The 13,583-nt window shown below is 34.6% G+C and overlaps 1 protein-coding gene across 2 annotated transcripts; it reads right to left on the reverse strand.

Annotated features, from left to right (window-relative positions):
• Positions 1 to 6,971: 6,971 nt before the first annotated feature.
• On the reverse strand, positions 6,972 to 13,363 carry LOC107871098 (glutamate dehydrogenase A). 2 transcript variants are annotated; one of them, XM_016717895.2, is made up of 9 exons: positions 12,886 to 13,363; positions 10,906 to 11,019; positions 9,234 to 9,455; positions 9,054 to 9,128; positions 8,826 to 8,942; positions 8,482 to 8,732; positions 8,126 to 8,201; positions 7,962 to 8,048; positions 6,972 to 7,340 (listed from the first exon to the last, which is right to left on the reverse strand). In XM_016717895.2, exons 1-9 carry the CDS (start codon positions 12,991 to 12,993, stop codon positions 7,155 to 7,157), a joined length of 1,236 nt encoding a protein of 411 aa, XP_016573381.1. In that variant the 5' UTR covers positions 12,994 to 13,363; the 3' UTR covers positions 6,972 to 7,154. The 2 variants fall into 2 exon arrangements, with proteins under 2 accessions (XP_016573381.1, XP_047269282.1); XM_047413326.1 differs by lacking the exons at positions 10,906 to 11,019; positions 12,886 to 13,363 and adding an exon at positions 9,744 to 9,991.
• Positions 13,364 to 13,583: the final 220 nt, after the last annotated feature.

Here is a 13,583-nt window from a genome sequence, read left to right on the forward strand (position 1 = left end):
AGAGGCTTGTTGACGGAAACCCTTCAAGGCACCACTAGCCGAATGAGGTCTCCGAATATAATTGGCCCAAGGAAGCAACTCACTTTTAGGGTCATTAACTCAACAAAGATTTGTGAGAGTTTTGGATGGAAAGATCAGGCATTTTAATCTAATATGCATGTCATAATCATTAGAGTTGACTGTCATTTTCAGATAAACTTTTCTTTCATCTTTTTCAATGAGGACATTCATTGTCATTTCTTTCTTTTCTATAGTTATATTTTTATTTTCTTGAGTCAGTTATCCAAATAAAAAAAATTGTTGTTATTTTTCTCTTGTCTTTGAGTCAAGTCCATGTCAAAACAAGTGAGAAAGGATCTCAAAACTGGCTACCAGCTTCTTTAATTGCACAAAGCAAAACAAAAGGCCAGCACATAAAAGGCACATGATTGTGAGCTGAAATAAGGCATGCAAAATTTTTCTCAACAGACAAGTCTGGGGAACTCATGGAAATACCAAGGTTTAAAGGGTCTATCTGAGAAGCATGGCAAAGCAGAGATATTGTGTTTGTTTTAGTCACTCTTAATAATCTGAGTTCGAGTTAATGATTCAGCAAGTCAATGATATATGCTAATGGTTGGAAGCAAGGTTAAATGTGATGAGGGAAAGAGCGATTGCCGCGAAAGCTAAAGCCACAAACCAGCTACCATGTTTTAAACTCACAAGTTTTCTTTGATGAAACAGGTAACATATTACATTCAAAGTAAGGACTTCAAAGCATAAATATCAAGGGCTGCAATGACTCACTTTTACAAATGCAGAAAGCAATGTTGCTGCACAGGTTTAATAGTCAAATCATGGTAAAATTCACCATTCCATATCCCTCGGCGACCCTCAGGTGATACACTTCTTAAATTAAACCTTTACTCCTAGAAGACCTACCTTTTAGTCGAGTTATTCCCTTTGATTTTTATAAGACGTACCTTTTAGTCGAGTCATTCCCCTTAACCCCTAGAAGACGTATCTTTTAGTCAAGTCATTTCCTTTGATTCCTATAAGACGTACCTTTTAGTCGAGTCTGTCCCCCTTGATTCCTATAAGATGTACCTTTTAGTCGAGTTATCCCCTTTGATTCCTATAAGACGTACCTTTTAGTCGAGTCATTCCCCCTTGATTCATATAAGACATACTTTTTACTCAAGTCATCCCCTTTGATTCCTATAAGACGTACCTTTTAGTCGAGTCATTCCCCTTGACCCCTAGAAGACGTACCTTTTAGTCGAGTCATTCCCCTTGACCCCTAGAAGACGTACCTTTTAGTCGAGTCATTCCCTTGATTCCTATAAGACGTACCTTTTAGTCGAGTCATTCCCTTTGATTCCTATAATGATATGACTTTCATAAAAGTCCTTTTATGATAAATTGGGGAAAAATTTAATTCTTGCATTTGGAACTTCACTTTCCTGGAATATCAATTCTCTTTATAATAATATTGGTCTGGGATAATTTTATTTTAGTTTTGATGTGATTTCAGGAGCCCGCATGAAGAACAGGGCGAAAGAAATGAAAGTCAAGAAACAAAGTGAAGAAATTAAAAGACAACAAATGGAAATAGCAAGTCAGGAGCCAGACTATTGAATGGGGTGATAAAATGGTAATTCGGGAGCCCGTCTGACGAACAGACTGATGAAATTGAAAGTCAGGAGCCTGCCTGAAGAACAGGGTGATGAAATTGCAAGTTAGGAGTCCGTCTGAAGAACAATGGCAAATAAATGGAAATTCAAAGCAACAAAGTGAAGAAGTTGAAAGTCAAGCAACAAAGTGAAGAAATTGAAAGTCAACACATTGAAAAATAGAAAGTCAGGAACTCGCCTAGAGAACAGGGTGAAGAAATTAAAAGGCAAGCAACAAGTTGAAGAAATTGCAAGTCAGGAGCCCGCCTGAAGAATAGGGTGATGAAACTCAAGTTAAGAGTTCAAATGAAGCTGCACAGATAGGACTTTTCTAATTTCATTTATGTTTTAACTTGTAATTTTCATTTTTGATGTAATAACAAAACCGCAGACCGAAACCTCAATAGGGCCTTACTCGACTCTCCAACTCGGTATAGTCCTTCTCCTTCCAACCCTCTGAGATATTTGTGACTTGATTCCCTCATAATTAGGGATGAGTGTGATGTTTAAAATCAAAACTTGGTTTCCTTCCTTCCTTCTGTTTCTTGCTTTGTGAATAATGATCGGCACAAAATTCTATCTCGTTGTCTACTTCTTTGTCTGAAAATACTTCGTGTTGACATTCAAAGGGGGCATGTTGTAGACACCTAATTTTGTCCCGCCCGAAGTCATTTTTTTTACTCATTTACCACTTTACCATACACCCCCTTTTAGTTGATAATTTTTCCACATAAGAACAAAAAATAATAACCAACCTTGAACAAATTCATAACAAAAAATAACAACCTCACCAACTAAAAGTGGACACCTCACCCCACCCCTATTACGTACACCCCCTCCCTCACCTTTTCTGTATTCTTTTTTGGACACACATATACACAGCTCATAAATTGACAAGGGATCACATTTTTTTCATCATCACAACACACATAGGATCAAGATTCCATGAACATATGTAGAGGTCAATAAATAGAAGAGGGGAGCTCCATTTTTCTGGGGAATAATACAACACATACATGGATAGAGAGAATGGAGGAGGGATAGGTTTTCCAAGGAAAATACACATAGAGAGACGAGATTTGGGCATTTTTGGGTTCCTTTTCTTACTCAAAACACTGGTACAGAAAGAGGGATCGGATTTCTTCTTCTTCATCATTGTTCAAACACACATACACATTAGGACGGGTATTTACCGAAAAAGGGGAGGAAGTTCACCGGAGAAGGAAATATACACAGAAAACTATCAAAAGAGAAGATCAAAAGTGAGATCGAGGGGAAATGAATGAGAATCAGCTATGAATTAGGTCGTTTCGATTTTTTCAGCAAACCCTTCACCAGCACGGTCATTTTTTATCATCTTCAGGCGACTCCGGCTAGAAAACATTCCAATCCGTCGGAATCCAACCCTTCTTCTGTCAATTTTTTCCCTTCACAGATCACTGAAGCTCCAATTCGTACTGTTTTATAGTTCTCTATTAAATTTCAGGGATTTCATTTTCATTTGTTCGTGATTCATCTCTGGTAGAGTTCTTTTGGGGGTTTTTGATACCGGATAGAGACATTCTTTTTGAGATTTTCATTGGTTCTCAAATCTGTTTGGGTTGGATTTCTCTATACTGATTTTGGTTTGTTGGTTGAGGTTCGATTCGAGATTTTGGGTGTGGATTCTACCGAATTTAATTGAATAATACATCGAGTTTAAAAGCGGCATTGAGGTCCAATTCTATCCTACCTCCCTTTACTTTTTACACGAATGTGAATGATTTGTTTGAGATGTTTGAATCTTTGTTGTATGTTGGTTTATGTTGGTTTCGGATTTTGAAATGTGATTAGATAATAGAAGCATGTGTTAATCATTGTTTGGGATAAATTAGGGCGAGAATTAAAACATTGATAAAAGTGAGTATTAGTTTTATGTTAATTCATTGATAGTCGCTTGATTCGGAATAAACATCGACTTTATTTAAATTTGATAGTCTGATGTTTTAAGTCGATAATTGTTAGGCAAACGATAGGGGTAGGCAAATTTAAGAACGTTAGATTGATGAATACTTGAAATGTGTGTTGAATCGTTCTGTTTCATCACTTTTGGATCAATTCTACTATTTGGCCGGGGAATGCCTCGAAATATCTGTGTATATTTATTCACCGGGGAATGCCCCGAGGTATCTTGTATACGGAGGATGTTCGTGATGAAGGTTTGAGGAATCGGGTAGAGCATTGGAGCATAGTTAGGATTAGTGTAGGTTAGCGTAGGTATATATTTTTACATTTTTATTTTGGACTGTATGATTGGACTAGGCACTAAATTTTGAATTTTTTTGTTTTGTTTTGCTTTATTGATTATTTTGCGTGCTTTGTGTGGTTTATACATTCGTAGTGTCAAATTGGACGATACGTTCCAGCAAGTGACCGTGGTCAAATCGCGGATCCGAGGGGTGTCTAACACCTTCCCCTCGGTCAACAGAACTTCTTAGTTGGAATCTTTGTTCGCGGATCAGTTATAGAGTCAAAACCGTTTTGAAAAGGATTTTCAAAGGTGATTTGGCACACCGAATTATGCCAAGTGGCGACTCTGAGTTTTGAATATAAAAAGTCTTTTTCGGAACAAATCTTCATTTTGTCACTTAATAATAGAAAACCCTTTCGAAGCATTTAAAATTAATCTTTTTTTTGGTCAAAAAGAGGTGTGACGGTCGTTCATGATAACTAATGTATAATGTATGAAATATTATAAATTATACGTTAAAATACAATCTTTCATAATGTATAATGGCACATCATACATATAAACTATTCACCTTATACATAAATTATCTACAATATTATCAGAATGTATAATGTAACCTTATACAGTATTCATACATTCACAAAGTATAATTCCACTTAGAACCAAATTGCCTCATATATGTAATACGATTTCTTAATGTATAATATAATAAAATATAAAGCAGAAGACTTATATTATACATTAATCTTATAAATAAAGTAATGTATAAGGTATGAACACTGTATAATACGGCAATATGATTATCAACTTATAATAAATCAATTACTGTATTAAATCAAATAATATAAAATCAATACCTTCGAAAGACGTGGTTGACCAGAATCATCAATCTTCTTATTACTTGTCGATTTTGACGCAGACTTCTTCGACCTAGAACTGGTCACTTCCTTCAATTTCTCCATGGCTACCAAATCGTTTCGGTTCTTGGAACGATCTCTGCGAAATTGGGTTCTTCGCAATCAAATGTATCAGTAACAAAACCAACAACAAAAATATTTTCTTCTTGAGCATCTAACTGACTAAGGCCTAAACTAAAGTTAGGACAAGAATCCATTACAAAATTTATACTATATTGAATAAGAACTAACAACTTTAAAATAAAAAATACAAAGATCTGACTTTTAATAAATGAAAAAAACGATATTATCGATCTATCAAACTAGAATGAATTTGCAAAAGCAATTAATTTCATAAAAAACAAACATGCAACCAAAAATCGAACCAGATTGTGATTTGGTAAAGTTTTAAAAAGAATCAAAAATCAGTGAAGAAAATCAATAAGTTCAATAAATATTTGATAACTTACAAATTGATAACCTCTAAGTACACGATTGCTTGAATTTGGGCATGAAAAAAGGGATTCAATAATGGAGGAACAATCGGTTGTTTAATGGGAGAAAAAAAGGGAACAAATATGAGAAAGAGAGAAAGTAAAGAAACGAAGCCTTTTTTTTTTTTTTTTATGTATAAGAGGAATGAGAGAAAATAAAAAAATAGAGAATTTTAATAATAACTTTGGAATTTATGTAATTACTTTGTCAATATGGGATTTATTGTAATAAGATAAAGTTACCTTGGGTATATATGTAAATTTTAGTTAAAAGATTACCTAACCCATATATTTAACCCCTGAAGACCTGATCCAATGAAAAAAACTCAATCCTTGTTTTACTTAAGCCTAAAATGTATTTGATCAGGTTTGAATAAAAGAGAGATCTTTTTCATTTTCTCAAGTAAGGGGTAAAAAAATGGGTAAAGTAATTTTTTTTGAAAACAAATTTTAGATTTCTTTTTTTGTTTTTGTTAAACTTAATTTGTTAACGAAAAGGGTAAATATACCCTATTTGTTAGACAACAAGGTATGTATACACCATCTATTTAATGACAAAAGTATATATGCATCACTTTTTTAACGAGGGGTATATCAACTATAATTTGCAAGTTCAGGACAGGAGTGGAAGATGAATTGGAAACCTAAGGTGCCTTGAGAAGTAAACTGTTTTCTATGGTTACTAACTAAAGAAGCAGTTTTGACTCACAAAAATCTTAAAAAAAAAAAAGAGGTTATCAATTGGCTTCCAGGCGTTCTCTATGTGGAGAGCAAGTTGAGACAATAAACCATCTCTTTTTGCATTACCCATGGACAGATCAGCTTTGGAGAATGTTCATTTGCCTGAAAGGGATCAGGTGGGTGAAACCGAGGGGCATTAAGGGAGTTCTAAGTAGTTGGAACCTGGACAGAAATGCTTCAAAGGACGAGGAGAGATGGAAGATTGTCCCAGCATATATATGGTGGACAATTTGGAGAGAAAGAAGCAACAAATGTTTTGAGAATGTGCAGAAGATCAAAATGAACTGTCTAGACGTTTTTTATTTTTCGAGTAAACTTGATGCATTAGCTCAGACAGGGGCGGAGCCAGTGTGCTTGATTGGGGTTCGGCCGAATCCCCTAACTTTTGCGTATACCCTATATTTACAATTAAAAAATTTGGAAAATGTGTATAATTATATATGTCCGACCCCCGTACAAACATGGCTGATAGTCCAGTGGTATGCGCGTCACCTCCGCGTCCCTGAGATGGGCGTTCGAACCCCCAAGCTTCAAATCCTGGCTCCGCCTCTGAGCTCAGACAAAAGTTATCTTTGATGTGCTAGATTATTTATAAACACCAGTTAGCTCGAAAATGATATAAGTTGTAACAGTTTTTGGAGGGAAACTACACTTTTGGTTGTAGTATGCCTGTGAAATCAGGCAGGGGATTAAGCATGTGTTGATCATGGCCAGATCTAGACTAAGCTTATGGGCTCAGCCGAACGTGTTAACTTTGATCCACATTTATTATAAGAAAACTTCATTCAATAAATTTAAAATCTTGCAACTTAAAAAACTAAAATCCTAGACTCATAAGCTTCAAATCTTGATTTAGCCTCTCGACTGCTAATTTGCTTGGGCTCATTAGATTGTCAACAATGCCAATTCACCAAGTTGGCAAAGGAGATGCAACAATTACAACTAACACCACCTGCAGTGTCAGTACAAATTCTGCTTCAAGTGCATTTGATAGCTTTCACTAATGTTTTCAACAAGCTTAAAAGTACAACATTCCTGTTTATAATATTAGACCATTTCTTACAAGAAAAGTAAGATCATGTAAACATTCAGCTGAGGATGGAAAAGATTATTTGGCATCAAACAATATAGGCGAATACAATTACGCCTCCCAACCTCTCAGTTGTGTAGCACGTGCAACGCGATTCACCCCCAATGTGAAGGCGCCCATTCGAAGATTGCAATTATGTGTTTGACACATGTTCTTCAGATTATGGAAGGCTTTTGTCATGTATTTCTTCAGCTCCTTGTTAACCTTCTCTTCATCCCACATAAAACCTTGAATGTTCTGCTCATGAAAAGGTTTTCCATATGCTTTTAGGGACAATTAAGAATTGTAAGAGGACATATCTAATAAAACATGGAAGAGATTCACTGACAACGTTAGAACATGGGCACCTAATTCTAATGCAACAAGGGTGTTATTAGTACATGGCAGTTGAACACCGTAATTGATGAGAGTGGCAATGAAGACTTGTCGTCAATTATGAAACGGATGATTGTTGTCTATTTAAGTTGCTGTAACTTGTAAGGCCACCTACTAAACTATACTCTTACACGCGGAAAGAACTGCTTGATCTATATTAGACAATTCCAACTAAATACAGTCAAATCTCTTCATAATAACATCTTCTTTTCTGGATGTTTTTTGACTGCTACAACGAGATGTTATATAGAATATTATAATATAACATAATATGCAAGTCGGTTCCAAAGAAAACTAGGTTGTTATAGTGAAATGTTGTTATAAAGTATGACTGTTATAGAGAGGTCTTACGGTATACTTCAATATCTTAGCGATATGTCAATTTGAGCTTTAAGTAATCGTCAAAATAACTCTACATGTGTTTTATGCGGTAATATAAAGCACAAAGAGTTAGGATGTCACGTATAGAAAGATTTTTTTTACCTGAACCCACTCAAAATAACTAACGGTTACACCTCCGGCGTTGGCATATATGTCGGGAACTATTAAAACACCTTTCTTAGAGAGAATCTGGAGAAGACAAGTAATGTGTTAGAAATTATTATCATGCTAGTCAAACGGATTTGAAAACCGGCAAACAGTGGTACCTCATCAGCTTCTGGATCAGTTGGATGATTTGCTGCTTCTACGATGAACTTGGCCTTCACGTAATCAGCATTTTCTCTGAATAGACAAGGACAAATTAAAAAACTTCCGTGGGTATAATAAGTCCATATATACATCTTAAAATGATACGGAATAAGGAAGAAATCTGAGCAGCAAAGAACTCCAGTTTCTATATCCACACAGATTTAAACACAGAAGAAGATACCTATTTTTTGCCAATACTGAAAACTAAATTTAAATAAAATAAGTGCATACAATCAATTTTTAGAATGTACTAAGAATTAAAAAAAGAAATATTACGCAGAAGCAATATTTCATAAGCATAATGGGTTTGTACTTGTTCAAAACTCCTCCCAGGGCGCAGGGTATAAGAACATCACATTCGTGCGTAAGCAGTTCATCTGAACTCATTACGTCAGCACCGCTGAAATCAATTAGCTTCCCTGTTGCTTCTTTGTGACTAAGCAAAGATGGTATATCAAGACCATTCTGATTCTTGACTGCTCCAGTTATATCACTAACTGCAACTACTTTGCCACCCATCTCGTGAATAAGCCTTGCTGCCCATGATCCTACGTTCCCGAACCCCTTAGGAATGGAAAAATACATTTAGAATCATTTCAACTGACTTGTTTTGTGCAATATCATGGCTACTAGAATTGAACTAATTAGAAACTCTACCTGAATTGCAAAAGTCAAATCCTTAATCTGCTTCCCCTGCTCAGCAAGAAAAGCTTCTGCAGCATAAACGACACCACGCCCAGTTGCAGCTTCCCTACCCAATGAACCGCCAAGATCCTAGGTAAATAGTGAAAAAGGGGTCGTCAAATGACTCGTTTAATTCCGATAGGATAAGTTTGAGTGCAATAGCACATTAGGAATTTAATAATTTACTGAACAAAAACTTACAACTGGTTTCCCGGTCACAACTGCAGGAGAGTGACCATGAAATTTTGAGTACTCATCCAAAATCCAAGCCATGGTCTGTCGTAGGAAACACCACATAAGCACATTTGTTTGCTTCATAATCTGAAGCTCCACAAAGAAGAATATGTTCACAAAGTTACATCAGAGAACTATATCAATAACCTGAGCGTTGGTGCCCATATCAGGCGCCGGGACATCAGTATTAATTCCGATAAGGTCATGAATTTTCTGCGTGAAAACACGCGTAAGGCGCTCCAGTTCGCTCACACTTAACTCCTTTGGTATGCAGCCAATCCCACCCTTTGCTCCCCCGTATGGAATATCTACTACAGCAGTCTTCCAAGTCATTAGTTGAGCAAGGGCGTTCACCTCATCAAGATCAACCTTGTAAAATAAATTTAAACCATTTCAGCGCAAATTCTATTTCCTAAAACAACAAAACATTGAAGTATACAGTACAGAGGTAACCAGCACAACCATGGACCGTGGCGTACATTGAACTATAAGAACTATAAAGTAACATGTTCATGGAGATAAAATCATGAAATGATGAAGACGTCAATCAACGTTAAGCAATCGCTTTGAGGAAAACATTTTTCAAACACAGACTTACCAATAAATAAAAGCTAAACATTTTTTATGTAAAGACCTACTAGTATTTAATTTAATTACCCTGCAAGCACAGATAGCCAAGGTAATCTTCCCATTGAAGTTGGTGAATAAAGGTTCACACCTAGTGCTGCAGCTCAGACTCGAACCTACTAGTATTTGGACCATTAACTATGCCAACTGTTAACTAAATTTTTAATGATTAAACAAGATCATCCTGTTTTCTTAGAATGCAATGAAGTTACTGAATTTTAGCATTTTACAAGTTCTCATACTTTATTTCTCTCTTAGACATAGTAGAGGAAACATTTAGGTTATACAACAACAAACCCAATGTAGTCCCATAAGAGGGGTCAGGGAGAGTAGAGTGTGCACAGACCTTACCGCTACCTCATGGAGGTAGAGAGGCTGTTTAGAAAGACCCTCGGCTCCAGTAACACACATCAGAGCAGTTAAAAGAAAAATACAAAAATTAATAGGACATCGAAAATAATAGGGGAAACATAAAATAGCATTCAAAAATAGGAGCAATAACAATAATCAACTAGTGTAATAACTGAAGCACAGTAAATAACGAGTAAAAAAAATTGTAAGACAACAAAAGTCGTAAGACACAACTACGATAAAAATGCTACTTTTACTGGTTATACCTAAACCAATATTGATACAACACTGACTTTGAATCAAATACAAATGGATAGGTAGCTTGAGAGAATAAAAATTTGAAAGACCAAAAAAAGCTGTCAAATGTGGAGTGTCAGTTTTTTACCAGTTTCACAGACCTAACTGTATGTTTTATAGGACTCCTATACTGTAATTTGGTGAAGGACTACAGCTCTTGAAGTCTTGTGCAAAATGTGTATCTATTACTCTACCTTTCTAGTCAATGATTATCTAGAATCAGTAGCAGAGCCACAGGAAATGAAGAGGATTCAGCTGCATGGACTCTTCACTTTTGATGCCGCACACGTGTCGGATTCTTCAAAAATACATCATTGTTGGAGAATCCGACAAGCACCCGTTAACATTTTTGAAGAGTCCGAGCAGCATAGGGATTCATCATTGAATGTTATACTATGTCAATAGAGAACAAATTCGCATCACATGTGGCATCAAAATGAAAGATTCTTATTGCTAGAAAAACTCAATCAACCAGAAGAGAAGCAATAAGTTAAGACATTGAAGTAAAAGGACAAAATGAAGAAGGAACATGGGAAAAGATAACCTCAGGATGGTATCTGATTCCTCCTTTCATGGGTCCGCGAGCATTATCATGTTGGACTCTAAATCCAACATAGGAAACCAACGTCCCGTCATCCTTGGGAATTGTGCATTCTACCTGATCAAATACAAAATTCATCAACCAATCTGCTCCATAACAAAATAATAAACAGATATTTTCACCTACTTATAAGTTTAAACTTTGAGCAAAACAATTATACATTTCAACATGATCCTGTATCTCAACAAATAAATAAAACTGTCCACTCTTTGATGATTTTTTCAGACTTTAACACATTTCAGTAGTTTTAGAAATCTTGTTCTGAAAAAAAAGTTTTCCTAGAGTCGAGGATCTATCGCAAATAATTTTTCTACCCCACAAAGGTAGGAGTAAGAACTGCGTACACCCCACCCTCCCCAGACCCCACTTGTGGGGCTACAATGAGTATGTTGTTGTAGTTGTAGTAGTTTCTTCAAAATTTTGAGAAGAAAATAAATAGGAAAATTGAGTTCTTTGAGAACAAGATCACCCTTCTCCACCTTAGTTTCAATCAGAACAAAAAATTCTTCAAAAAAGATTGAAACTTTACACTAATATACATCACACTATTCATTCTATATACCTGTTCTTCAAAAAAAGATTGAAACTTTACACTTTTATACATCTCGTAATTCATTCTATATACCTGTTCTTCAATAAAGATTGAAACTTTACTCTAATATACATCACAATATTCATTCTATGTACCTGTTCAGACTCAATTTATGTGGCACCGCTTCAATTTCAAGAGTCAAGCAGTTTAATTTTGCTCGTGAAGTTGATCATGGAATTTTTAAATTTTTGAAATAAAATTCATATTTGAAAACTACATAAACGTCCTGTAAGTTACAATAATTAAAAAAAGTGCAGCCAGGTGCACTAAAACTCTCATTATGTGTCTAGAAAAAAGCCAAACCACAAGAGTTTATTATATGTAGCCTTATCCTATATTTCTTTCAAAGATTGCTTCACAATAATTGACAATTAAAAATATTTAAATGATATGTGAAAAATTACATCAATGAAAGACTCATTTGAATTACGAAATTGCAAAGGTGTCATGTAAATTGAGACAAACGAGCAATTTACATATTTAGGAACTACATGAAATAGTTCAAGTCACAAACAAAAACAACAACACATCAAGTGTATTCCCACAAACTGGGATACGGAGAGGGTGGAGTGTAGCAAGTCAATCAGTCACAATAATTAACAATTCAAAATATTTTAAAAAAATAAATTAAAAAATTATGATCAAATAAAGATTCTTTTAATCTTGAAATTACAAAAGTGTCACGTAAATTGGGATATAGGAGTAATTTATGTTAGAATTTTTCCTGAATTTGATCTTACCTTACTTGGATTCTACCATAATTGTGTTTCACTTTGGAAAGGACTTCTTAGTAGAAATCTCTTATTTCTACTAGGTTTATTCTTTCTTTTAACAACTATTTTCTCAAGTCATAACACAATAGCAAAAGTATAGGAAGATTTTATCTCTCATTAGTTTTATTTATTTTTTTTTAATTTAGGTTTTTAATATGTAAGCCAATTGGCCGAATCATATCAACAATTTTATGTTTTAGTATGTTTTTCTTGTCATCTTATTTATCGTCTCAAATAGTTTGCAAGCTACAAGCTTCCGCATAACGTCCTCTCAATTTTGAACCTTCGAACCTAACTATTTAGATATCTAGGAACTACATGAAATAGTTTAAATCACAAACAACAACAACTTATAAGTGTAGTCCCACAAACTAGACTGCGGAGAGGCTAGAGTGTAGCAAGCACTATCCATTACAATAATTAACGGTTCAAAATATTTAAGAAAAATATATTAAAAATTTACGATCAAATAAAGACTTGTTTAATCTTGAAATCACAAAAGTGTCACATAAATTGAGACAGATGAGTAATATGCATAACTTAATTCGTACTATGTACCTTAATTTCTCTGAAAGGGATCAAAAGACTCCTTTCAAGTTTGGAGTCCAAACCAAGAATTCTAGCAGCTTGACGAAAGTTCCTGTTTGTAGCTACAAGTGCATTCATAGCTGCCTTATATATTACTGGAAAAAATAAACAAGATCACCAAAATGTCTAGTAGGATCAAGATTATGAAAAAAATAAATAAATGGAATTTTCGTGATCTTGATTTCTTGAAACAATACTTATATAGTTATTAAGGATGATGACGACGATATTAGATGGGTAAGGAGGCAATGCTAATTACGATAAGATTTAATTAAGATGATGATGATATTAATGGGTAAGGAGGCAACGTTAATTAAGATGAGATTTAAGTGTAATGAATATGGGTTTAGGTTAATCACAAAAGAAGTGGTGATTATCGTCGAAGTAAATTTGAGTTTTTTCTTTTTTGTGAAAAAAAAAAGTTATAAATATAAAAATGGTAATTTTCTTAATCTTAAATTCTTGAAATAAACTACTTTTATATAATAGTAAGGACTCGTTTGATGTGATGAATAAGAGAAAATTAATTTTGAATGAGTTTATCTCATATTCATATTTGATAGAGATAAAATTAATAAAATACTTTATCACATGATTAATTATCACAGGTAGAATTAATTATCAAATTATTGAAATAAATTCGATTTTTTTTCCTGATAATTACAAAT

The sequence above is a fragment of the Capsicum annuum genome, chromosome 5 (genome assembly GCF_002878395.1).
Source record: "Capsicum annuum cultivar UCD-10X-F1 chromosome 5, UCD10Xv1.1, whole genome shotgun sequence".
In the NCBI taxonomy this organism is placed as follows: domain Eukaryota; kingdom Viridiplantae; phylum Streptophyta; class Magnoliopsida; order Solanales; family Solanaceae; genus Capsicum; species Capsicum annuum.